The sequence below is a fragment of the Vitis riparia genome, chromosome 5 (genome assembly GCF_004353265.1).
Source record: "Vitis riparia cultivar Riparia Gloire de Montpellier isolate 1030 chromosome 5, EGFV_Vit.rip_1.0, whole genome shotgun sequence".
Lineage (NCBI taxonomy): Eukaryota > Viridiplantae > Streptophyta > Magnoliopsida > Vitales > Vitaceae > Vitis > Vitis riparia.
Window position 1 is genome coordinate 22,906,221 of NC_048435.1, and position 26,032 is coordinate 22,932,252.

The window sequence follows — 26,032 nt, forward strand, 5'->3', positions numbered from 1 at the left end:
TTTTATATATATTGATGTATGGTAACACACCTTCCCTAAAAAATTAAATGCACCCGACTCTTTGATCTTCATTTTGCTTTGATATATTCAAAACTAGTTATTTTGACTAATAAATTGGTAATCAATACAACTTTATCTTTTTTAGATCATCTTTATTTTTATTAATAGGTAATGTTGCTTTAAGTTATTGAGTTATGACATTGAGGATAAATGAAAAATAATAATAATAATAATAATAAAAATTTGTAGGTATGACTTGGTGGTTGGATGATGACCCACTTGGTTGATCTTGGGTGGATTTGTTTTTGAAATTACTATTGTAATTAATAGTTGAAAAGTTAATAAATAAATAGCATTAAAAAAATTATGTTGTAGCTTTTATTTTTTGACCAAGAAACTTAATTTATAAATGCTGATTTTTTCCACTAAACAAAATTTTTATTTTAAGAAAAATATTTAAAATAAAAATAAAATAAATATGCAGAAATATTTTTGTAATAATTTTCAAAATTTTTATTAATTAAATTTGGCCAAGTGGCTAAACCCAATTAAATTATTATTAAATTTTATTTTTAGTTGGTGAGGTTTTTCTTTCCATTTTTTTTTAAATTTTGACCAATTTAGGGTAGTTTTTAAAACTTGCTTTTAATTTTTTTAAAAAGTGAAAGTAGAAATAACTACTATTAATTTTATTTTTTAAAAATTAAATATAGAACATATTTTTAATAATAATAATAATAATTTTAATATTTTAAAAAATAAATTTATTAAATTATTTTAATTATCATTTTTTATTTGATTATAATTTAGTAAAAAATATTGCTCTTCAACTATATAAAATAATTTCTATTATTTAAATATGCCAAAAAAATTGTAAAAACTTCAATCCAAAATTTGTATGTAAATATATATATTTTTTGCTGACATGGCAAGATTTGGTTGGTTGGAATCCTCATGTAAAGACATGGGGGATCAGGTGAATATGATAATAAGAATAATAATTAATGAAAAAAACAAAATGGGAAAAAAATTCAATTAAAAAAGGAAATATTCAGAGGAAGAAGAGAGAGAAAACGGTCTCTGCGTGTTAATGGCGACGGAGAAACTCTCAAACCCATCTCTGAATTTCGGAGATCTCACTCTCTCCAACCTCATTTCCAGGTATTTCTTGATCAGATACATATATTTCTTTATATTTATTTGTATTTATTTATTTATTTAAGTATTTATGAGTGTATTGTTTGTGTTGATTTGTGGTTGGATGAAATGGTGGTGAGTTCACCATTCATTTATGATTGATTCCTTTTTGGGTTCCTTCCAGGTTTAACCAATTTTTTTGTAATTAATTGTCCTCTTTATTTGGGTTTAATTCAGTTGTTCTGATTTGCTTTTGCAAAGTAGATCTGTTTCCTGATTTAGAATCGCCACAGCAGAGAGAAAGACGGGGTTTACTAGTGTTTACAGTAATTTTCTGGTTTTTATTGATGAGGCGGGTTTGTGAATTTTTCGCTTCTAGTGTGTGTGTTTGGTTTCAGAATCAACACAAGTAAAGTTCTCTTTGGTGATTTTTTTTCTGGGTTTATATAGGATGATAGTTTTTTTGGTCCAGAATCAAAGGAAATAAGTTTCAGGTTCATTGATTTTTTCTGGGGTTTATATGGGATCATAGTTTTTTGGTTCAGAATCATAGTAAATAAAATTCGTGTTTGTTGATTTTTCTGGGTCCTTACCAGATTGTAATTTTCACTTGTGGCTTTAATTTTTGGGTGGATAGTTGGTTTTGTTTTTCTGTGTTCTGAAAAAGGAAATTTCAAGAATTTCCGGGATTTTGTCTTTGCTCTTGAGTTTGGTTTTTTGGGTGGTGGTGACGGCAGGGAGTGAGTAGTTGAGAAGAAGAGAAATCTGGGATGTCTTATGAAAAAGAGGACAAGCAATGGAGTTGTGGAAAGGCGAGTTCAATGAATTTGCAAAAAGTGAGTGCTATTGTTCGCGACATTGGAGAGCCTTGTCTTCATCAATCACCGATAAAGGTCGTCATAACTGTAAGACTCTGGAAAACTGTTATATTTTCTATTTATGGGATGGACTTCAATATTTAATTATTAAAGCATGTTATTTTTTATACAAAATCAAAATATTATTATGTTTGTGGCAATTGGTTGGTACTGTATTTGTACTGTTAGTCAAACGGATGATCAGTTATTGAATTGTCTTTGCAACTTGAACTAATGCTAACAAAAGAGATGCAATCTGATTTTTCCAACTACTTTCAATTAGTTAATGAGGGCATTACTAAGGCATGCTGATAAATACTTTGTCAGACACTGATTCTGTCCATGTGCTGGGTATATTGGACTATGGTGTCTCCAATGACTATTATATATACATATATAACATTGAAAGTTCATATCAAATACCCAAAGGACCAAAAGATAAGATAGAATATACTTCAAATCAAGCAAGTGGATCAAACACAAATGAAGGGTTTTGCACCGAAGTACATGAGAATTAATTGACTTCTGGTTTATAACTTGAGGCTTAATTTTCTGGGTTTCTTTTTTTTTTTTACATAAGAAACAACAATTGCATTGCATTAAAATATTAAGCACAAAGAAGGATGAGAAATTCTTCCAAAAAGGACACAATGCTCTGTACAAAGTATAATAAAAAAGGCAGATAAGCGTATGCTAGTTCAAAAAGTCCAAGCTAGCTACAATTCATTGAGGTATAAGATCTCCTAAAAAAGAAACCATATGTCTAGCTCCATGTTTTGTTAACGCAGTTTTCACGTGATTGCCTAAGCAAGGAGCCTAAGAGAAAGAAGATCCTAACTCTAAAGAAATATCAATAAATATGGCACAACAACGCATCAAGCTTCCACAGTTCTCTTTCTTTCTTAATCACCCCTGATCTGATGATAGTAGAATCACCTTCTACTGGATAATTGGAGTTTTGCCTGTAACAACCCTTCCTAGAGGGCTAGATTTTTTGTTTTAATGGCTAAACCATGACTTGCAGGTTAGAATACTCTTAACACTCGATCACAGTGATTTCTAAGAAACCCTCCAATCCCTGATTGCCCTGGGTTGTTAAAGACTCCATCAAAATTTAACTTTAAAAAACCCACTGGAGGTCATAGTCATTCACAAAGTGTGTTTTTAGTCAACCTCATGGTTCTATAAACTAGGTTCCAATCAAACAAAATGAGGCTCTAAGGGATATCTACAAATGCTTCATTGATAGAAGCCCACAGTGAAGAAGAGAAGTAAAACAAGTTGCAAACTGCTTCTAGAGTCCCCTACCTATCCAAAAAAATCATTGCATTTCTTTCTCGTCAAATGGTCCAAATCAAAGTGAATCAAACAATGTGCCAAATAGTCTTGACTCCTGGCTTGAGGAAGTGGTCCAAAACCTCTACAAGGAGATTAGATGTTTATCTCTTTTTAGTTCTCCTTGAGGTATATATTGTGTGTATTGAGGTCCTCCAATAGTTTTTGATAGGACTTGGTTTTTATCTGTTATTAAATGAGACGTACAACAAAGAAATCCATATTTTGATGCATTTTGAAGGTCATTTTGTTGCTAGTTCTAGTGCAAGTCATTTGATATGTGCTGGACTATAGTGTCTGATGCTTATTATCTACCTTTGCTAGTTGTAGAAATAAAATGGAGCACAACAAATGAAAGACGATTGGGATAATAAACCTGGGGAGGAGTTGCTTGAATCAAGTTATCATTAGGTTTTTTTCCTTGTTATGACACATGTGAAGTTATCCATTACATCCTTGGAATGTCCTTGACGGGAAAAGTGCAATTTCTTAAAGGAGCTTAACAAATGAAAGACCAGTGGGTTAATAAGTGTGGTTATGATAATTCTGCTATTTCTTTGATGAGAAAAGTGCAATTCATAAAGGAGATATTTTGTACAAGTTTTGCAAAAGGTTCATTTGGTTTACTGTTTCTAGATGACAAGCATTATTTTCGTTATGGAAGCCTAGGAGCTGAAGCATTTTGATGTGTTGTATGGTTATAAATGGCAATCACGTTTGGTATTTGCTAGGAAATAGTTTTGTCTGTGCTTGCTCCTTTGCAATGTCAGAGCTTTATATTCTGTCCCCTAACCATTTGAGAGAGAACTGATTATTGAGATTTGAGCATAATAGATGACTGGCACAAAGCTTGTGGCCTACTGTTAGCTTCCTGAATTGCCTTCCTAGGACCAGAAGTTGGTTCCTGTGTTTCTTTGAGCAGTGTCTTAGTAAACCATGTGCAGAAGGGTAGTGCTATATATCAATAAAGCTTTTGTTGGACCTTACCTTCTAATATATATCCTGATGTGACATGGGGATTCAAACTGCACTATATGTTTGTACAAATCAGACCTTGCTTTGAAGCAATATCCACCAATGCTTGGAATGTGGAGAAGATGTCAATGTTCCATTTTGAAGATTGCAGGGAGGCATTCCAACTTAAGGGGATCTGACATCCATTTGTTGCAGGGGTGTCAATGCCATGAGCTAATAAATGGGCACACAGAAATGCTGTATTGGTTAGATTAAATCAAGGTGGGCCATAGAAGATTTCTATCTGCCCCATTTCTCTTCATTGTTTTGATATGTGGGAATGAGGTGGGTTGGATCGTGAAAGACTATTCTGGTTTTTGTTGCTAAAGCAGATAATTAGAATGTCCAAGGATACTGGCTTGATGAACATGAAATCTCAATCAGTCCTGCATAGCTTGAAAGGAGGTAATTTTGCCCCCTTGACTAATCATTGAAGATGACAACCTGGTGCCAGGCATGGTCATCCCTTTCTCTCTCTTTCTCTCTCCCTCCCTCTCCTTGATCAGGAGGTGGTGAGTGTGGATGATTGTATGGTACATGAGGCGCCAAATATTAGCAAAATAGGAGAGATTCATTTCTGTCAAAACAGAATAGAGATAATACAGTGCATAGGATAGAAACTATGAAGGAGTTTAACAACGATTACATTGGGCTCATAGTGCTATAATGGACTTTGAGATGGTCAAAAGGTGGTTCTGCTTCTGGCTTCTATAAACTGTGAAGATGACTGAGGATTTATTTTGTTGAAGTTTCTGGAAAGTATAGAGAAGGATCCTTGAAAACCCTAGTCTTGCTTTAAATATTTTTCAATATCTTGGGTTAGATATTATTACTGACTTTCAATCTTTCCAGAATTCAAGACAAGAGGGCTTTGAAACTTCTCTAATTGATTTGGATGGAGAGATAAACTTTTGTTAATTTTCATTTTGATTTTCTGCTTCGCTGATTAATATAATTTTTTACACCTTGCATAGTTTCTAATCCCTATCATTATTAATGGTGCAGGTGGGTAAAATGCTTAAGCCAGACAAGTGGCAGGCAACCTTTAATAGTGATGGAAGGGTTTTTGGGTTTCATAAAGCACTGAAGTTGATTGTTTTGGGGGTATGCTACTGCACTTTTGTCACATATCTCAAACTCCATTTGTGCGGTGTAATTGCTTTTCATTAGTCTTTCAGTATCTTGTCAAGGTATGCATTTCCACTTGATAGGATGGGCATGATTTTCATTAGGACAGCATGATGGATGTTCCTGATAAGCAATTTAATTTCTAATCTTGAAAGCTAAGCCTCAATTCATAATTGATATGCTTAAGGAGTTCCGATGTTATGTTATGATGTCTCCTGATATGAGGCATGGCCCTTTTTTCCTTTCAGCCGATTAGGAACTATTCTCATCACTAGCTGGATTTGTGCTGCCAGCCCATCTTGAGCACTGATTATATTTGGAACACAAAGATTGGTCACAACTGGAATCTGGAGTCCTTGCTTTCTGTTTGATGTTATATATAATGTTATTTATTTCTTTTGAAACTTAACCCGTTTAAAAGTCAATCTGTTTAACTGGTAGTGTACCCATTCATGACAAGATGTTTTTGTAACTGCATTCAGTGAAGGTGATAAGCATTTGTTGCCTCTGTCCCAATTCTGTATTCTTATGTAAATGAAAACAGAATGCACATGCTTCAGTTGTGTGTGTGTGTGTTTTCCCTTCTTTTTCATTTCGCATTGGTGATATTTTTTATTTCCTAGAATTTAGTCACAAATTATCTGGTAAAGCCTAACCACAAGTATATTGTCAAGTAGCTACTTTTAAACTGTAAATAAACTTCTGGTGTGTCTTGCTACTTGTGTCATCAGAAATATATTGAAACACCAAGTTTTCCATTTCTGAATATGTGGCTCTTCTAAGCAAGGTCTGAATACATCTTTCTTTATTTGTTCATTTGCACTCATTTATCCACATCTGTGAAGGGTTCAAGCCTTTGTGATTAAACCTGCACATAGACATCCACTATTTCTCCTTGAGAGGTAAAAGATCTTTTAAAGAGCTGTTTTTGCATCATTGCATATTTTCACCCAATGCCAGTAAGTGGAACTAGAAATGGCTCGTCTTCTACATTTTCTCTCTATGCTTGAAGTCATTAAATAGGATAGTTAGTTTTCTATATGTATAGATGAAATTCCTAGTCTATCTAAATTTCATTGTGGATACGTCTGCCTTTACATGGTTTGGTTTGGTCAAATATCTATCCTGTTTTATCTGTTGTAAAATTCCATTTTTTCATTGCAATTTCTTCAATGAGTTTTCTTTCATAAAGATTTAAGAACTCCTGTTTTCCTTATCCTTGCAATTCACCTTTTGTGCTGCATGGTAGGGCGTGGATCCATCTATAAGGGCAGAAGTTTGGGAATTTCTTCTTGGTTGTTATGCACTTGGAAGCACCACAGAGTACCGTAGGCAACTGAGGATGGCCAGGAGGTTGATCTCCCCTCATTTTCCACTCTCCAGATGATAAATTTTTTAACTGATTTTATTTGTTTGGCTGATTGCAAATAGAATTACTTTCATCCTCTTTATCAATTGAATATTTTCATCTTTAATGGTATCCCACATCTGTAAAAGAGTTACCACACACGATATATTATGCAATAAAGGATTTATTTTTTATGTAGAACATATATCATTGATATGTATTACATTGTTAGTGTGATTTACAGTATATGATTCAGTATATGTTATACTCAATGCATAATATGTGCACATTTAGAGGTGACAATTTTTTTATGCGATTTGCTAACATGAAATAAAATTAGCAGGTTGGAGTGAATATAGTCCTGTTCATGTCATTATCATGTTAACCTGCATGACTTGTTTATTAAATGGGTTGTGTTTGAGTTTGAGGGGTTCAATCCATTTAACCTGTCTGTGGTGTCAATATAACATGATTACAATCCAACCCGGATATAACCAATTTGAAATTATGAATCAATTAAGACATAACCTTGTTAGTTGACTGGTTGTTAGAATAAATGGGTTAATGGCTAGTTAGATTAAATGGATTAATGGAATGGATTGTATTGTTTCTAATAATTAAACATGATTTGATTGTTAAACAAGTCCTGTGGTTTGTGTCATGCTACTTTTTAATAAAAAGTCACGTTTAAGTTGGTTTTTTTTTAACATGTTTATTAGAAGGATTGTGTTTAAGTTGACCTTCAACACAAATTGCCACCCTAGCACATTGACTATTTTTAACCTATTTTTCTTTTTTTCAAAAGATTATGCTTAAAAGGTGCTTTAATGTTATAATAATTTTTTTTGAAATTGTCCTCTATTTTTCATATCCATTATAAACAAATTCTCTTTTGTGGAGCTTAGAATGTAATTTTATTTTGTATCTCTTTGTTCTTGTTGTTTTGAATAAAAATTAGTTCTCATTTGAGATTTTTAGCCTATATATGATTGGAGGAGGGGGAAGATGTTGATGAATGTGAAGCTGTAACTTTGAGCATGGCATATAGACACATGTCTACTCAAATATGTAATGCTTGTAAATTCTCATAGTTTATTGCTATGTTTTGGTCATAGACATGTTATGTCTTGGACCATTTTGAATGATGATGTTTTATTATAGGACTTATTTTTAGGGTTTTATGATGAATCTATGTATTAAAATGTCATTATTTCATCAAAATCGTAGTTTTTAATATTTACACAGATGCTATATTGGCATTGGTTATATGCTATAAAATTGATTATGTCTTGATCTATACTTCATTCATTCATGATGTCATGTTAAACTATTAGTTATCCAAAAACTTAAATTGTTAGGAAATGGGCCACGATATGTATCAATTTACTAATTACAAGAGTTTGGTTGATTTTTATTATGCATCAATCTTTGTAGTGTCTCTTCCATTTGATATCAGCATTTATGTTATTTCTCTTCTTTTCTAAATGCGACTTCCTTTCTTCTCTCTCTCTTTTTTATTTTATTTTTATATTTTTATATTTTACTTTTTTTATACTTTCTTGCTTGTTGTTTTGATAATTTATCTTAAGCAATATTGCAAAGAGGGATTTAAAAATATTTTTAAAAAGTGAGTGGTTGTTGAGATTTGCTGTTAAGCAATAAAGCTTGTGGATGAAGGTTATAGTGGGGAAAATTTGGGGAAGGGATAGAGAGTAATGGTGCTCAAGGGAGATGAGGGGGTCTTTTGGGTTGTTTGGAAAATAATTAGAAGAGAGCAGTCTGCTTTCCATTTAGGAATGTGCATATTGATGGGTGATGACATATTGAGGAACAGTCCATTCAAGGACTAAAACAAAATTCTTTCCTTTGTAATCTTTAGGCTTGGTCTAGGTTGTATTTAGACTCTGGTCCTTCTTTAGTAGTAGATTTTGTGGACTGGTCAGGTTCCTCTTGAGGGGGGCATAGTTTTTTAGCGGTCCCTCTTTTTTTTTTAGCGCTTTTAAGCATTTGTTGTATACTTCTTGTGTACTTTGGGGTGTTGACACTTTTTGTTTATAATATACTCTTGCTTTACTCATAATATATATATAATATATATATATATATATATTATTATTATTTATATATAATATATATATATAAATATATATATGTATTGATGGGTGATGGCTTTGAGACAAAGTTTTGGCATGATGCCTGGTGTGAAGTGTTTTCACCAAAAGATGGCTTTGCAGATTTATTTGTCCTAGCTACTCATAAGAATGCTAAGACAGCTGAGCTTAGGGAGAGGGTCATTGGAATTTAAGATTTTGGAAGAGTTTCCCTGATTTAGGTGGTTGCATTAGTTGGGTTTTTTGTTTAGATTATTCAAACTGTTTCTCTTCTGGTTGGTTATTTTGATAGGTTGGTATGGCTGCCTTCCAGGACTGGTTGTTTCTTTGTGAAGTCCTATGTTAAAGCTCTAAACTCAGTAAGTTTTTTATCCATTTCCAGCTAAGGAGGTGTCGGATTTTTGGGCCCCTTCTAAAGTTGGCTTCTTTCCTTGGGAAGCAGTTGGAGAGGAAGATATTACAACTGCTCAGCTTATAAGGTGGGACTTGGGAGTGGGCTTTAGTAAATTGGTGCCCATTGTGTAAGCTGACGGAGGCAAAGGAAGGAATCTCCCTGCCATATTCTACTTTATTGTACAATAGTCTTAATGCTTGTGGCCTTTGCTATTCTCTTTGTTTGGGGTCTTTGGGTGCCACTGCTTTTAGTGAAGAGCACATTGCATTGGTGAAAAGGTAGCTTTGTAGGTAAGGGCCAAAAGAGGGCTTGGTGGTCAGCCCCTCTATGTTTTGGAGCATTTTAGAAGAATGTGATAGGAGGTGGTCTTTCTTGGCTTGGAGCAATCAGAATTTGGAATCAAGGACCATTTTCTGAAATATCTATTTTCATGGTCAAGTAGTTGTTGGGGTGATGGGGATCTTCCCTGTATAAATTCTATTGGGGTTAGGCTGTATTGGTTTCTTTCTTTCTTCTTCTTCTTCTTCTTATTATTATTTTTGTGTGTCTTTCCTCTCGAATATGCTTTATATACTCCTTGATTGTCACCTATCTAATATATCTTCTATTTACTGTTAAAAAATGTGTAATAGTAATATGATTCGTTTTCTAATGTTTATCTATTGGAAATGTTAAAAAAAATTCAATATTTTTTGTTAATAACTGCATGGACCTCGATATATCCATCTACATATTTGATTTATAGGGATCTCAACCTATTTGCTAACATGGACATGTACAAGCTGAGTCACGACTCAGAGACTACCTCCATCAAAACAAAGACATGGATTTCTGCTAGTCCTATGAAGGTTGTCCTTATTTTGGTCCATTATTCTCATCAAGATTCTTTTCATCAATTCACTTTTTTTTTTTTTGATAGGAAACGACAAAGGAATATATTGATAAAAAGAAGGTACAAATAGAAGGATGAGGAATCCTCCCACCAAAGAGAAACAAGACTACAAGTAATCAAATATAAGAAAATACAAAGAGAGAATAAGCAAACACTCTAGTTACACCCCGCTAACCAATCAAGTTGTAACACGTTAAGAGGTATCCCCTTAAAAACCTTAGAACAAAAAGCCCAAAGAGAAACAAGAAAACGAATAGAATCCAAAAGATACTCTGAATTCCTTGCTTTATCCTAAAAAATCCTTGCATTTCTTTCCCGCCACACCACCCACATTAACGCGATGCATGCGTCTTGCCATAAAACAATCCCTCTCTTAGAAGATCCAAAACCATTAAAATTAGTAGATAACATGTCAGAGATGCTCCTTGGGGAAACCCAATCCGTCTTTGCTAATTGAAATAATCTGTGTCACAACCTCATCGTCAAAGAACAATGGAGGAAAAGGTGATCTACTGTTTCTCCATGTTTCATGCACAACTTACATATGTCGGGACTAAGTGCTTTGTGGGGTCTTCTCAATTGTAGCAAGTCATTAGTATTAACCTTCTTGTGAGCCATCAACCAGACAAAGGACTTGACTTTGAAGGGGACTTGAGAATTCCAGACAAACTTGGTAGGGAAAACTGGAGGCGACTCAGAATATTGGGATAAGGCCAGAAAGAAAGATTTGACTGTGAAAAGACCTGAGGAGATAAGGACCAGGATCTCTTATGTGGAACCGAAGGTGATATGTGTAGACGATCAAGAGACCGGATAAGGCCTTCTAAATCTTCTATCTCAGAATCAGAAAGATTTCGACAAAAGTTGAAATTCTAAGAGAAATGGCGGGTATATCCAAGAATTGATGAAATAGGAGCTTTTTTATCCGTGACTACGTTAAGTAATCTTGGATATTGGACTCCCAAAGGTTAATCCCCCCACCACAAGTCATCCCAGAACCGAATTCTATCCCCGTCACCTACCACAAATCGAGTAAACTTGGAAAACTCTTGGAAGACTAGTGCAATGGCCTTCCAAGGACAACGATGAGACCATCTAACTATATTGTTGACATCCCAGCCATTGGAGTGTGATCTATAAATGCTTAAGATAACCTGATGCCACAGAGCTGAACCCTCCCTAGGATATTTCCACAACCACTTCCCTAAAAGAGCGACATTCCTTACAGAAATCTTTCCAAAACCTAATCCCCCTCTCGATTTCGGCTTACACACTACCTCCCAATTAACCAAATGGTCTCTTTTGCCTTCCCCTATGCCTGACCATAAAAAATCTCTTTGCATTCTCTCAATTTTTGCTGCCATTGAGGCGAGAATCTTAAAAGAGAAAGTAACATGGCATATGGGTGAGACAAGATTGAATGAGGGTTATCCTGCCTCCAAAAGATAAATACGCCTTCTGCCACCCATCTAATCTCCTTGATATCCTCTCAATCACAGGATCCCAAAAACCACACGCCTTAGGATTCCCTCCCAGAGGAAGACCCAGGTAAAGTATAGGCCACCCAGAAGCCTTGCAGTCAAGCATCTCGGCCAACCTAGAAAGGTGATTCTGTTCAAGATTAATGCCATAGATATTGCTTTTGTCAAGATTAACTTTCAAACCGGAAATATGCCCAAACACTAGCAGAACATTTTTAAGGGTCATCATATCCTCTTCTCGAGTACTGGAAAAGAAAATGGTATCATCTGCAAATTGTAAATGGGATACCCTTGTTCTGTTCCTACCCACCCTGAAACCCTCCAAGATGTTTCTCTCCTCAGCTTTCAATAACATCCTACTCAATACATCTGCCACTATAGTGAACAAAAATGGTGATAAAGGGTCGCCTTGTCTTAAACCTCTAGATGCCTTAACCCACCCTTTCGCATTACCGTTCACTAGAACTGCAAAAGAAACCGAGGACAAGCAACCTCTCGTCCATTTCCTCCATCTAAGACTAAACCTTTTCATCTCCAACACATGATCCAAAAAATCCCAACTCACGTGGTCATAGGCCTTTTCAAAGTCAAATTTGAATACAACTCCTTCCTCCCTTGATCTTCTTTTCTCATCTACTATCTCATTGGCTATGAGAACTGCATCCAAAATTTGTCTCCCTTGAACGAAGGCTCCTTGAGTAGAATGGATGGTCTCGTGAAGTACCCCTCTTAGACGCCTTACTAACACTTTGGCTATTATCTTGTAAAGACTAGTGATCAAGCTAATAGGTCTAAAGTCTGAGATTCTCCTTAACATGCTTTTTTTAGGTAACAGAACTATAAAGGAAGCGTTGGTGCTTTGATTGATAATTCCGCTCCTATGAAATTTTGCAAACACTCTCACTAGATCCTCCTTTATCACTTCCCAACAATCTTGAAACACTGCAATGGTAAAGCCATCCGGCCCCGGAGCCTTATCCCTATCCATTTGAAAAATGGCCTTATAAATCTTCAGTAAAGGGGGATTCCAACCTAGACACACTCTCACCAGAAATAGGGGACCAATCTAAGCCTTCCACTCTCCAAGGTTCTCCAGAAGGACTCGCGTAGAGCTTTTCGAAATACCTTAATATCTCCTCTTTTATGCTCTCTGAATTATTCAACATTAAGCCACTTTCATTCTCTAACTCCTTGATAAATTTCCTATTTCGCCTGCCATTGGGCACCTTATGAAAAAATTTTGAGTTACAATCCCCTTCTTTTACCCATTTCACCCTAGCTTTTTGTCTCCAGTGTATTTCTTCCCTCAAAATCAACTCCTCTAGCTCCCCTTTTCTTAAAGCTCTCTGGACTAAAAGTTCATGGGATAGACCCCCTTCTTGCTCCAAGGAATCAAAGTTAGCTAAATTAGATAAGATATCTTTTTTCCTTTTACTTAGCTCTCCAAAAGAAGCCTTATTCCACTATTTCAATTTGGCTTTAACGAATTGTAATTTCCTCACGAACTTGTGCCATTTCCATCCATTTCCTTGAAACTCTCTCCACCAACTTCCAAAACTCTCCTTAAAACTAGGATGTTGCAACCACATATTCTCAAACCTGAATGGCGTTGGTTCCCACTTGAACGGATTGGTTTCCAAGACAATCGGCCAATGATCCGATGTCCATCTTGGTAGTACTCCTTGAAGACTTTGAGGAAATACTTGTTTCCACTCATTTGAGTACAGGAAACGATCTAATATTTTGCATACTGGATTCTCTTGCATGTTTGACCAAGTAAATGATGCGCTCCTTAAAGGTTAATCTATCAATTCGCAATCTCTTATGAAATCATCAAAATCCTTCATGCTTGGGGTTAATTTAGAACTTCCCAATTTTTCTGAACTTCTCCTTATGACATTAAAATCGCCGCCCACACACCAACGCGGAGAAGAAAGCCTAACAATGTCTGAAAGCTCCACCCAAAAATCCTTCCTGAGAGCTGAGTTGTTTGGGCCATAAACTGTAGATAGCCACAATGATTCGCATCCGTCCAGTGCGAACTTGATTGAGACCGAAAAAGAACCTAATACTACCTTCTCTCTACGCAATTTTTTAGAGTCCCAGATGATCAAAATCCCACCCGAAGCCCCACTCGCCGGAAGGGCTGCCCAATCCTTTTTTTTGGCTGTCTAAACACTACCCACGAACCTTCTATCACACTCCGCCTTTTTTGTTTCCTGAATCATCACTACATCCGGCTTTTCTGATCTCAGAAAATCCTTAACCACCCTTCTCTTTTTCTTTGAACCCAAACCCCTGGTATTCCAACTGATTATCTTCATGTGAAACTCTCTGACCCTGATCTCCGAACCAAATCCAATTGGTCTCACAATCCTGTGGAGCATCTGCTCTTCCTCTTGGAATATACCTTGATATCCAGAGTCTTTAAAACCTCACGTACTTTTGCCATTTTCCTAGGGGACAATCTTTCTATTTGGAACTCGCCCGAAGGAGAGCCCGCAATACCTCCCAGGTTAACTGCAACCTTATTGGATTCCTTGATAGGCGATCTTAGATTAGCTGAGAGAGGGTTGACACTCTTGAACATCTGGTAAGGACAAGCAGACTGGATCACCTCCATTTCTAAATTAGGGATATCAACAGGAATTTGACCTTCAAAAGCATCGTTGACTTTTTTGAAAAAAAATTCAGAATTTACTCGATTTTCCATAGGAACCAGAGATTGAGAAACTGAACCGGGAAGCATGGGGGTAGAATGACTCAGAATGGGGACGGAAGGATTCATGAGGGAATTAGTGAAGCCACTAGAATGGGGTATATATGGCTGGGTAGACTGATAAAGTGAAGGCGTTACCTTCAGATTTTCCGCAACCATCGAACCACAATTCCCCAACAAGCTAGGCCCTTTACCTCTGGTTTCTGGCGAAGAAGGCATAACCATGACTGCTGAGCCATGAGGATCAGACCCCACTCGGCCCAAAAATCCTTCCATATCTTCATCGGATGAAAAATTGTTCAGGTCTGCTTCCTTTCTCGGCGACGAAGCCCTTTCCCCTAAATTCTTCTTGCAAAGCCTTGGAAATCAACGAGAAAAGAGAGGGCTTGCACTTAATCCTCTATTCGCCTGAGATTCGGCACCTGAAGCCTCTGCCTTTGGGTCTTCTTCGCTGTCCACCTTGATCTTTCCGCGCGAAATGGGCTCGCTGCTACACCGGATTCCCTGTCGGTGCTCTGAGCTTGGGGGAAAGAAGGTTGACCACAACTTCCTTGAACCGTACAACACCTTCTTCTTCGCTAACCTGCTCGACTGAACCTCGAGGAGTCCAAGAGCTGTTTTCCCCTTTACGTTTGCAGAAGATGAGTCTTCTTCCTTGCGTAACGACGCCACAGTCTCAACTGGGGTAAACTCTTTTGGGCTTAGGCCCGACCCCAGTGGGCCTTTAAGCTTGCAGCCCATTATAGCTGCTCTTGGACCAGGCTTTGCCAGCGACTGGGCCTTCTTCTCACAGGCCCGACAACCCACATCATCGATTGCCTCGTCTTCTCCGGCCCAATCTCCTCTTGCTTCTTCAGTCCTGTCCAGCCCATCTGTTGACTTATTTGAATTCAAATGAGACTGCGACGGGAGCTGACAGCCCTTGCCACGTTTGCCGGCTGAGGTAAGCACAACCTTACCCCTTTTTCCCTCCTTCCTTTGTCTACTATCTTCCCCGACACGGTATCTTCCCCCCGCCGTTGATCTGCCACTCTCCCCTCGTCTTCCTCCACCTGTCCCCGAGTGAGAAGTGACAGCCACTTGAGTCTACTCACCCTTTTTGCTACCTTTCCGTCTTTCTTCATCTCTAACCACTACGACGACGACTGTAAACACCCAATCCCCATCAGTCACCTCTAACAGAGCTGGAAGGATTGCCCTATCCTTCATTGCGATCTTTAACCTCGCCCTGCTGAGATCGAACAGCTTCAACGTTTGCCAATCAATTTCATTTACCATCCCCCATTGCTCCACAATCTTCTTTAGGTGTACCTCCGACCATAGGTGAAATGGCAGCCCCCGTAATTCGATCCAGCCTTCTCTAAACTTCCCATCTAATTCTGCATTTTCCTTCGGGAACCATCTTCGCAACTGGATGATGTTCCTTTCCCCAACCCTTAAATTCCTCAAATCATGGAGAAATATAGCTTCCTTGATTGTTTCAACGAAAAATACACCATTTCCAGCTGAAATGGGTACAATTGTTACAACGCCTTTCTTCCCTAAGCTTCTCGCCACCGATTTTCCAACCTCAGCCCAATTCTCCCTGTCAAACTTGCTTTCACATACCACAGCTCGCACCCACCTCCCAACTGGAACTAGACCACCTCCTCTTGGTCCTTCATCACTAATTGCCTTCGCATAGGATCTGTGCATCGAGCCCGCGTTATTGTGAGGCCAACTTTCCCCTCTTATATTCCTTCCTTTTTCTACTGCATTCGGATAGGGGACCACCAACATTGAAGATAGCGCTTTTTTGATATTCTCCCAACCTCTGCCCTTGTCGCCCTCAGGAATGATCAGAACGGAAGGTTTTTTATTGGTAGCAAACTCCGAGATCCTTATGAACCTTCCATGGTTGTTGAAGCCAACTTCCATCAGATGAACCTGCATTTTCCCCTGAATTTTTTGTTGAAACCCATATGACTCTTCAATGCTAAGGCTTTTGTCAAGTATTCAACCAACCACCCAACTGCTTCCTTTTCAAAACCGAATGCAAAAACAAAGCCTCTACTTATCTCTGTCATCGAACACCATTCGCCTCCTTGCTCGCCTTCCAACCTAATCAAGAAGGTCTTCCTCTCAACCAAGACCTTCAACGTCTTCCTCTCCATTGTGTGAATTGTTTGCTTAACCACATATCAATTCACTTTCTATTAATGTTATTTCTATTCCTGCAAAGAAAATCCTTTTCACAGATCAGTTAAATAAGGTGCAAGTTACTTGAGGAACATCAGCAATCAACATAGAATATCATCACAGAAATTTACTACTAGATTTTTGGAATTTGGCTTGACCTTCCCATTATCAATGTATGAACTTTGCCAAAGACATAGTTAGGGAGTCTAAAGCTTCATATTCTTTGAGTAGAGCCTTCCCAAAGTGGTTTATGATAGCACAAATCTGTTATGAAACAAATTGTCAATGTATGAGCTTGGAATTTCATCAACTTCTTGATTGGATTCTGGTTTGTACCACAACTTTTGAGCCTCTTGTACCATAACTTTTAAGGGCATTCCCCTTAATGTGGTTCAACTTGATTGGATTTTGGTTTGCAGTCCCAAAGGAGTAGGTTAGCAAGTAATGTTTGTTATTTGTAATTTCCCATATGGGTGGTGATTATTCAGAGTTGTTTGCGTTTACTTCGTACTTTGGAGGTTACTACATACCTTTTGTTTAGTTTTTCTTTAGGTGGATTCCTCATCCTTCTTTTGTACCTTTTGATTTCAAACATGATTTATAACAGTGTTGTTTCTCATAAAAAAAAATTTCCACTGACTTCTAAGATTTTTAAGGAGAAGTATCTTGGTTGCTTATTGAAGTGAAGGATGTCCTCTTAGTTTCAAAATTCATCAGCCCTTTGCTTATAATTTCTTGTATTTATAATTTTAAACAGCTTTCTGGAACCTTCATGCAGGGAACGCTATGAGGACCTACTCAAGCAATGCCAAATGATGCATTCAAGCGTAGGCACTGGCTCACTTGCCTATGTGGTGGGATCCAAAGTTATGGATATGAGGACATTTTCCAAAGATGATAAGAGAAGGGAAGCTGAAGTGAAAAGTGAACAGGCTTCCAGTGATAATACTAACAAATTAGACAATTACTATGATTGGAATAATAATTGTACAGATATGTCATTTGCATGCCAAAGGGAAAGCTCTAGTGATTCTGTTGACCTTGTCAGTGTGAGGGCAAGCACAGATAGTGCAGCATATGACTCTTCTTATCTTATACCTACTTCTGGTCCATACAACTGCAATTCCCCAAAACCAGGGAGTGAAGAGCATGGATCACAATATGTAACTGGAACTTATTTTGACTTTCCAGCAATACCTGTCATAGATTTATTTGAGAAGAGTGCAGATGAAAAGAAAGAATTTGGGATGTTCGATGATAGACCATCTACACAACATAAATTGAGATTTGAAGATGACAGTATGCACAGTTTCCAAATTAATAACAATGTAGATTTAATTATGGAATCAAATGGTTCACCATCTAACAATATCTCACATCATATCAACGCTGAAATTGAAATGGTTCATTCTGATGCCAATGAACCAGTAATGCGGTCCAAGGATCCAGGGTACAAAAGGGAAATGGTAAACAGACTCAGAATATCCGATGTACCTGAAACACCGAAGTTAAATGCAACTACATCTCAAGGAGAGGCCGTTAGTGAAGACAGAGTGTCAGAATGGCTTTGGACACTGCACCGTATAGGTAAATCAGTTTCCCATGGGTATTTTATTACAATAAAACCTAGCGGATCTTGCTTATGCCATAATGGGATTACCTACTTAAGCTACTCTTTTGAGCTGACAGTCCTGTTTCCTTTCAGTTGTTGATGTGGTAAGAACAGATAGTCATCTTGAATTTTATGAGGATACAAAAAATTTAGCGAGGATGTCAGACATTCTTGCTGTTTATGCATGGGTTGATCCCGCAACAGGATACTGCCAAGGTTGTTCCTTTGTCTTTTTGGTTGAACCTTTTCCAGTTGTACAATGATTATTTTCTTCATGGAAATCCATAGCTGGTTAATTTTGTAATATCAGCTACAATGACTTATAATTTGGAATCTTCTCTTAGGTATGAGCGACTTGCTGTCTCCTTTTGTCGTTCTATTTGAGGACAATGCTGATGCATTTTGGTGCTTTGAGATGCTTCTGAGAAGAATGGTATTTCTAAATTTGGCTAATATGTTTGGAAAAACATATATTTTTTTTCTTTCACTAATGTATATATATATATTTCACACTTCTCCAGCGTGAAAATTTTCAGATGGAAGGTCCAACTGGAGTGATGAAGCAGTTGCAAGCATTATGGCATATTTTGGAACTCACTGACAGGGAAATGTTTGGACACTTGTCACGTGTAGGTGCAGAAAGCCTTCATTTTGCCTTCCGAATGCTGCTGGTTCTTTTCCGCCGTGAATTGTCTTTCAGTGATGCTCTTTGTATGTGGGAGGTTTGTACTCTTAGTCATCTTTATAATCAGATATTAGTAAAACACAGTACATATAGATATGTAACACTATAAAATATTTAAGAAACACTCTTATGAAATTCTTGGACTGTTTTTACGGATCCAAACATTTATTAGATTGGTACAAACAGCTGAGTAGCTTTCAATGTGGTAGAGTTGAAAAGTGCAACTAACGTTTGGATCATAGTCTTGGTATAGTGAACATGAAGATGTCCCTCCACTTTGATGGAAGAATGCAGACATATACAATTATCAATTTGGCATTAGTGGAGGGGAAAACACATTGTAATTGATATTAGATATTGGGGTTGGGATAAATATCTACTTGATTCCATTTCTTTTGTTTTTTTTTTTTTACCTTGTGTAGTTGACTTTGAGTGGGTTGTGGTCTGAGAGACAAATTGCTAGAAGCAAGCATGGTTTCTTTGAAGAAGCATTAGGGCTATGAAGTTGCCAATATCATGAGAATTTTTTATGCTAAGGGGTCTCCAAATAAATTATAACTTGATGTTACCTTTTAAATTCTCCATGAAAAGAGCTCTAATGCCATGTTGCACAACTTCTATTTTACAAAACTTTAAATTTTTATATTATCGTCATTGCAGATGATGTGGGCTGCTGATTTTGATGAATCTGTGGCTTTCAAATTTGAGAACTGCCTGGAACCATTGGAGGTACAGCTTCCAAGAGATTCTGGTGCAGAATCAGGAGAAGAGAGCATAGAGAATGGTGATGGTGGTTCAAAGGGTGGCTTGCAATCAAAACATGGAAATATAGAACACTCCGATTCAGATGAAGTTGGAATGAAATCAGCATCAAATTCTCCCTTCTGTGGCTTGACAGGGAATTTATGGTCAAAGAATGATAACATGCAAATTTGCACTGTGGACTCAACAAGGAGTGGGGAATATGACTTACCTGTTTTTTGTGTAGCAGCAATTCTCATCATGAACCGTCACAAAATTATTAGAGAAACCCGTTCAATTGATGATCTCATAAAGGTAGGTGCTCTATAGTGAGTTTTTAGTTCTATACTCTTCCTTCTATTTAGTATATGCAAATAAACTTTCGTAATTCATCCCTTCCCATGTTTGTCATTTACTAAGCATTGTGTCACAGGCTAGTCGGTTTGTGACAATTGGCTGGCTTAGAAAATATTTTAGTCGGCTGATCTGAATTGGTTGTTGACAAGAGATTTCTTACTTTGTATACTTTAGAGTGCCTGATACACATTATGGGCCCATATTCTACAAGTTTAAGCTTTTTGGAAAATCGATTATCTAACATGGTATTAGAACTTCGTTTGGTGGCAGGTCATGTGTTCAAACCTTAGTATTGTGTGTTTATGTCCCCAATTTATTTAGTAAGCCCAGAAGAGGCTGATCATGGTTGTTTTGTCTACAGGCTTGTGTGTCTCTTCATGTGTGGGAATTGAGCTGCACATGAGAGAGGGTGTTAGAGTATATGATATCCACTGTGGTCTCAAATCTTACAAGCTTAAACTTTTAGGAAAATTGGTTGTCTAATAACACATATTGTCACATTATTTAATAAATAGAATACATTGTTCTAAACATGTATTTACAAAAATAAACTCGTCCTACTATATGATCAATTACCTAGTGGAACATAAATTGCGGATGATTTCATGCTCAGTAATAAACTAACAGATGGGTAGGATGTGCTCGATGTGCAAACTTTGACCTACTAACTCATAAAGAAGTGTCCAAGTCCATTTTCTTAAAGATTTATGCATAAATTGTGTGTATCTGTATTTATTATGTCCAAGAGTAATTCACTTTCTCCTTCATGCTTTGATTCATTTGAGTTTTAAATGCTCTTGTCCCTGTTCAAGGTTCATGTTTATCTAGTCTCTTCCTGTTGGTCCCACATCTGCAACAACTTTCGTAGCTTGAAAATGAATATCCTACTTCTTAGGGTTTCTCTCTCTCTCTCTCTCTCTCTCTCCTTGTTGTTCTTGCTGTCTTGTATGCAATTGGCTTACTCTTCATATGGAATCTTTTTCAAGTTGTGAGTTATATCCAACATTTTGCAGATATTCAATGATAATATGCTCAAGATCCGTGTCAAAAGATGCATACACACAGCTATCAAACTTCGGAAGAAATACTTCTACAAGGTTTGATGCATATTTAGTCACTTTTACTCCTACTAAATTATATCTATCTATCTATCTCCACACACACACACTCATACACACATACATATATGTATGTGTATATACGCACATACATACATGTATGTATGTATATGCATTTTGTATATGAATTTTTTTTCTTTTAATTTTCATATCCCATTTTTGTTGACCTGCTTTTAAGAATCTCTGCACTTTGGCTTCCCACATTTTCATTGTGATGCAATTTTTACTACACTGGTGGTGCTTGAATCTTCAGACTATGATTCTTAAAAAGTCCCATTTGTTGTTTTCTCTCTGCATTGGTGATAAGGATTGAGCAAAGTGACATTTCTTTGGTCAGGCACCACCACATGTAGTGCCCATCACCTTTTTATATCTCCTTTTGTAGATAATCTTTTGAAACTTATGTCTTGTTTGAACCAGCTAATCAAGAACAAAAGCCCAGGAGCTCACAATGGTGATTAGGGTTTCTCAATTTCCTGTATACTTCCACAACAAAAGCTCAGCCATGGCTCCCTGTGCTTGTGTGAATAAAATGAGATTCCAAAGTTTGAGTATGGCAGAAGTTTTGTTATATAATCCTTTTATGTTGAAGAAGTAACAGTTGCACTTTGGCCCTTGGAAGATTCATCCAGTCGTTCGTACCTTCTATATCTCATTCACCTCTGCTGCAAGGTATTACTATCTAATTTTGCTTTCGGTACCACATCACAATGTTATAACTTAGTGTGAGAGAATATACGAATACGTTGAACCATCTTGCTATTTGGCTGAACTGGAAGTGTTTTGGGTTGATTGTTTCAGTGCATTGTAAATATCAAATGAACTGATAAAACATGATTTTAAAAAAAAAATTGTATGACATCAAAGTAACTGCACATGTCTACATGTTGCCGGTAAAACCAGTGCAACTGGACAGAGTTTTATATTGAACAGACCAGTGACTTGAACCACCTTGATGATCATGTCTAGACTCTCGTGTTGGGCAATGGTTTTAGATTGTTTTCAAACCCAAAGCACTTATCAGTCAAAGTGCACCCGTTCACGGGCCACTACTGGGATATGCCAGTTCAATGAGAGGTACATAAGAAGAGATGTCTTGATTAAAAGGCTCAAATAATATTCTGTAATCGATTGGAAGAAAAATAATTATGATGGAAGTGTATTATGATACTACATGCCGGAGTAAATAATTAGGATAGATGAAATATGATGTAAACATTATTATTATTATTATTCTTAGTTTTATAATTTTTTTTTTCTTTTGTAAATTGGTTTTGGTTTATACAATTATATCTACCAACTCAAAAATGATACTCCCAATCTGAACAATTAACTGCTGATCTAGGTTCATAGTTCTCTCCTGCCCTTTGTTTGATAGGCTTCTAAATAAAACATTGCATGAATACTTAAAATCCTCACTTAATATTTGGTCAAAAAATTTGTTTTAATATACAAAAAAAGGAATGTGTCTGCTTTTATAGTTTCTTTATAAATCAAAGGGAAAACTTTTTGGGGGGATAAGCCCATGTTAAACATGCAAACCATGTTAAATTTCAAAACACCAAATAATCTTGAATTTGTTTGAAACAGATGAACTCCTTGTTCGTTTTCTCTAATCTCATGTTACATTTGTTTTGTTCCTCAAATGGTGAAGCATTCTTGAGAGGATTTCAAATTGATTTTATTTTGCTCTCATTCTCTGCAGATTGGCATTGGATACTTTATTATTAATAAATGCAATTCTGTATTTAGAGATTACCTTTGTTATAAGGGTTTGGAATTGTAAACTAGCTTCTCTGTCTGTGCTTTACTTATATGGTGCTCGAAAATCATGTGGAAATGAATTCATTTTCATTGTATTTCCTGACAATTTTAAGGAGTCCATTTTGTTTTTCATGCCAATTTGAAGTGAAGCTGTAGCTCACAGTGGTTTTTTTTTTTTTTTTTGGGCCTTTTTTTCCTTGAGGCCAGCAATAGGACTGAGAGGTGAAAAGAAGTTCGATTCAGTTTATTACGGAGCAATGATGGAAATCTCTTGCAGGTTAGCCAAACACGATTTTTCTCTTTTGTTACCATGTCATATGTTATATTTGGAGAGCTACTTATGCATCAACAGTTTTGGCATTTTCCCCCCTTTTGTATATGGACTTTAAAGTACTCTCAAATCTCAATATCAAAGTTATTGAACAGTTACCAGAACTTCATCGTATCTGCTATATAATGTCTTAATATAAGGACTTGTTATATAATCTTATTCATGAATAGGAAAACATATTTTTCTTGTACTTATTGTTAGGTTATTCCTCACTCCCAAACGTAAAGCAATTCCATCCACTGACCATGCTGCCCTTTAGCTTTGCAATCTCAAACATGCCCTCATCAGCAACATACCGAATCCCTTCAGCTTCCCATTTAGATTCTAGTTGTTTCTGACTCGGCAATTCTCACGTATCTCTCCCTGGCTTCCAGTCAAAACTTGTAGATTTCCCATCCGACTCATTGACAGAGCAAATGACCTCCGGAAATCTTCAAAACCAGCAGCAAATTCTTCAGTAATTTGCTCGGTGTCATTGCCAAAAAGTAGCTGCTGATCAACTCCAAGGACAGCTTTGTGGGATAGAATTCTAGAGTAGTAGGAATTGGTGAAATTGTGACTGGACCCAGATTCTGGGTTTAAAAACACAAGTGGGTCAGGTTGCCCCTTCTTCACTCTTTGGGGACATTTCTTTTTCATTTCGGCTAGGAATGATGTGTCCATGCTTGGGTCTGGCTTATTGGTACCATTGAAATTGTAAAGCCGGTCCTCAATGTAGCTACAGTGTGTCCTGCCCAATGTGTGAGCTCCTGATGAAAAAATACGATGATTTTCATTAGTAGAGAGCAGGAGGTAGGCCTCTAGGAGATCTCACTGTCTGATAATTGAGGAGTTGAATAATCTTCTTATGTCTATTGGTTAAGAACATTTATTTTGGGAACTGTAGCACCTTACCTAGGAGTGTTCCCAAGTCTAACACATCTAAGCCTTTCGATTTGAAGTATGCCAGAGCCGATTCCCACGAGATGGATGGTGATGGGAGGTCAACTGATGCAGCATTTGATTCGAAACCGTCCTTTCTTCCAGTAAGAACAGGATAAGATGGTGCCCCTGCCTGTTTTTACATCCACATTACATTAGAAAATGGTAAGTTTGCTGAAGTGTTACCCTAAACTACTTGCTTGGTGGACAACATATTTAGAAAGTTTAAGGGTATTTATGTATTGAGTTTGGTTCGGTTTTAGGTGGTCAAATTTTACCAAATGAACAGCATCCCTGGTAGCGAGGTTGAGGATGTCAGCACAGGAGACAACTCCTTTGCACTCTTTCCGGCTTTCAAGAACAGTCTTGATCTTGTCAATTAGGGCAAACCCTCCAAGCCCCCGATTCTGTGAGGCAGTTTTCTCTGAGTTTGGTCCATCCAGGAGGATCGACGCGTCACAACCCTAGATTGCAGGCACAGTATAACCCCCATGAGAATCATAGATGATCCAAAATACTACATACAGAAGTATAGATACAGTTTTCTCTATAGAATTGAAACTTGGCCGCCCAAAGAAACAAGTCTTCTTGAGTCCTCAAAAATAGATTCAGGTCCTAAACCTATCATCACTCCAACTACAGGATATTGTCATATAAGAAAAACCGAAAAGTAGTAGGAGAAACACATACATTTACAAAGCAATCCGAGTAGAGCAACCTTAGGAGCTTAGGGGCAATGCTCCCATCCTTGAGCTTGTTCCAGTAAAACTCCACTTGGCTCCTAACATACGCCTCTGCATACCTACAAGTAGTATTAAGCTTGTAGTAGTGCCATGTCAGCTTCGTCTCGGGCAACGTCTCAGCAGCCTCCACCGTCACCAAGCTCGCGACGAGAGCCGTTAGAGCAAGGAGCGAAAAAAGAATGCATCGTTCTCGTCTCATTTCTCTCCCCCTTTGAGCTCTTATCAATTTAGCTTGTATCAACTCTGTGTGTACTCCTGTTATTGGGATCATATTACTATGGACTTTGTTATATAGGTTCTAAGCGTCACTGACGTGGTCGATAATGACTGGTTGGATGAATTCAAAAATAATGATAATTTAATGTGATTTTATTATTTTTCATTATTTATTTTAAATTTTTGGTCTTCCTTGCCGTACGGCACGTGAGGAGGGGTGTGTGTAGCAATAGGCTGTTCACGTGATCCTAGGTCTTGAACATTCTTCTAAGCCATGTTAAGGATGCTTCATTAGCAAGGAAAGTGCATGTGATTTCTACATTGGCTAGGGTTATTAATGGTTTAATCTCGATTGAAAAATAAAATTAGGGTTTGTAAAATTTAGGCATTCAAATATTATTCTGAAAATTGACTGATCTGATCGACACATTTTGTTATAGTTCTTAATTTTGTAATGGTCTAATAAAATGTTTTGATATATATATATATATATATATATATTTAAATGTTTTCATTTTTCTTAAAATCCAAAATTTCAAATTTTATTTTTGATTTTTTAGAAAATAAAAAATAAAAAATAGGCTAATAAATAAACAAAAAATTACGATCTCACAATTGTCTTCGAGAACAGTTTTTAATTTTTATTTTTTAAAATTATTTTATATACTATGTTTTCAATAATAGAAAATAAGGTGTTTTTAAATAATATATTTTAATTGTTTTTGAGAATTATTTTTAAAAATAATTTAAAAATAAAGTTTTACACAAATTATTTTTAAAATATTAAAAATAGTTTAAAAAATATAAAAGAGTAGTTTTTAAAAATTATTTTTGAAAATAGTTATCAAATAAACACCTGATAATTATAAATATACGGTGCTCGAATATTTTTAAAATTAAGGAATCGAAGGATTATTCTATGGACATTTGATGGCTATTGTGTCTAATGA

General features: G+C 36.6%; 2 protein-coding genes and 1 long non-coding RNA gene across 7 annotated transcripts; 2 read left to right on the forward strand and 1 right to left on the reverse strand.

The window, feature by feature from the left end:
• The first annotated feature begins 1,051 nt into the window (after window positions 1–1,051).
• Window positions 1,052–23,303, forward strand: LOC117914312 (small G protein signaling modulator 1). 5 transcript variants are annotated; one of them, XM_034829596.1, is made up of 12 exons: window positions 1,052–1,161; window positions 1,875–2,042; window positions 5,349–5,447; window positions 6,721–6,824; window positions 17,373–18,181; window positions 18,300–18,422; window positions 18,551–18,639; window positions 18,743–18,928; window positions 19,552–19,947; window positions 21,003–21,086; window positions 21,528–21,779; window positions 23,079–23,303. In XM_034829596.1, the coding sequence occupies exons 2-11, from the start codon at window positions 1,908–1,910 to the stop codon at window positions 21,567–21,569; spliced, it is 2,067 nt and encodes a 688-aa protein (XP_034685487.1). In that variant the 5' UTR covers window positions 1,052–1,161; window positions 1,875–1,907; the 3' UTR covers window positions 21,570–21,779; window positions 23,079–23,303. The 5 variants fall into 5 exon arrangements, with proteins under 5 accessions (XP_034685487.1, XP_034685486.1, XP_034685485.1 ...); XM_034829595.1 differs by having other exon boundaries at window positions 1,875–2,030; window positions 18,728–18,928; XM_034829594.1 differs by having other exon boundaries at window positions 1,053–1,161; window positions 18,728–18,928; window positions 23,074–23,303.
• A 22-nt stretch (window positions 23,304–23,325) lies between these two features.
• LOC117914314 (probable peroxidase 61) lies at window positions 23,326–25,085 on the reverse strand. The gene is made up of 4 exons (XM_034829598.1): window positions 24,814–25,085; window positions 24,402–24,587; window positions 24,097–24,256; window positions 23,326–23,951 (listed from the first exon to the last, which is right to left on the reverse strand). The coding sequence occupies exons 1-4, from the start codon at window positions 25,063–25,065 to the stop codon at window positions 23,527–23,529; spliced, it is 1,023 nt and encodes a 340-aa protein (XP_034685489.1). The 5' UTR covers window positions 25,066–25,085; the 3' UTR covers window positions 23,326–23,526.
• On the forward strand, window positions 24,208–25,262 carry LOC117914315. Its single transcript, XR_004651257.1, has 2 exons — window positions 24,208–24,288; window positions 24,387–25,262. It is a non-coding gene; the product is annotated as an uncharacterized LOC117914315 (long non-coding RNA).
• The last annotated feature ends 770 nt before the right edge of the window (window positions 25,263–26,032 follow it).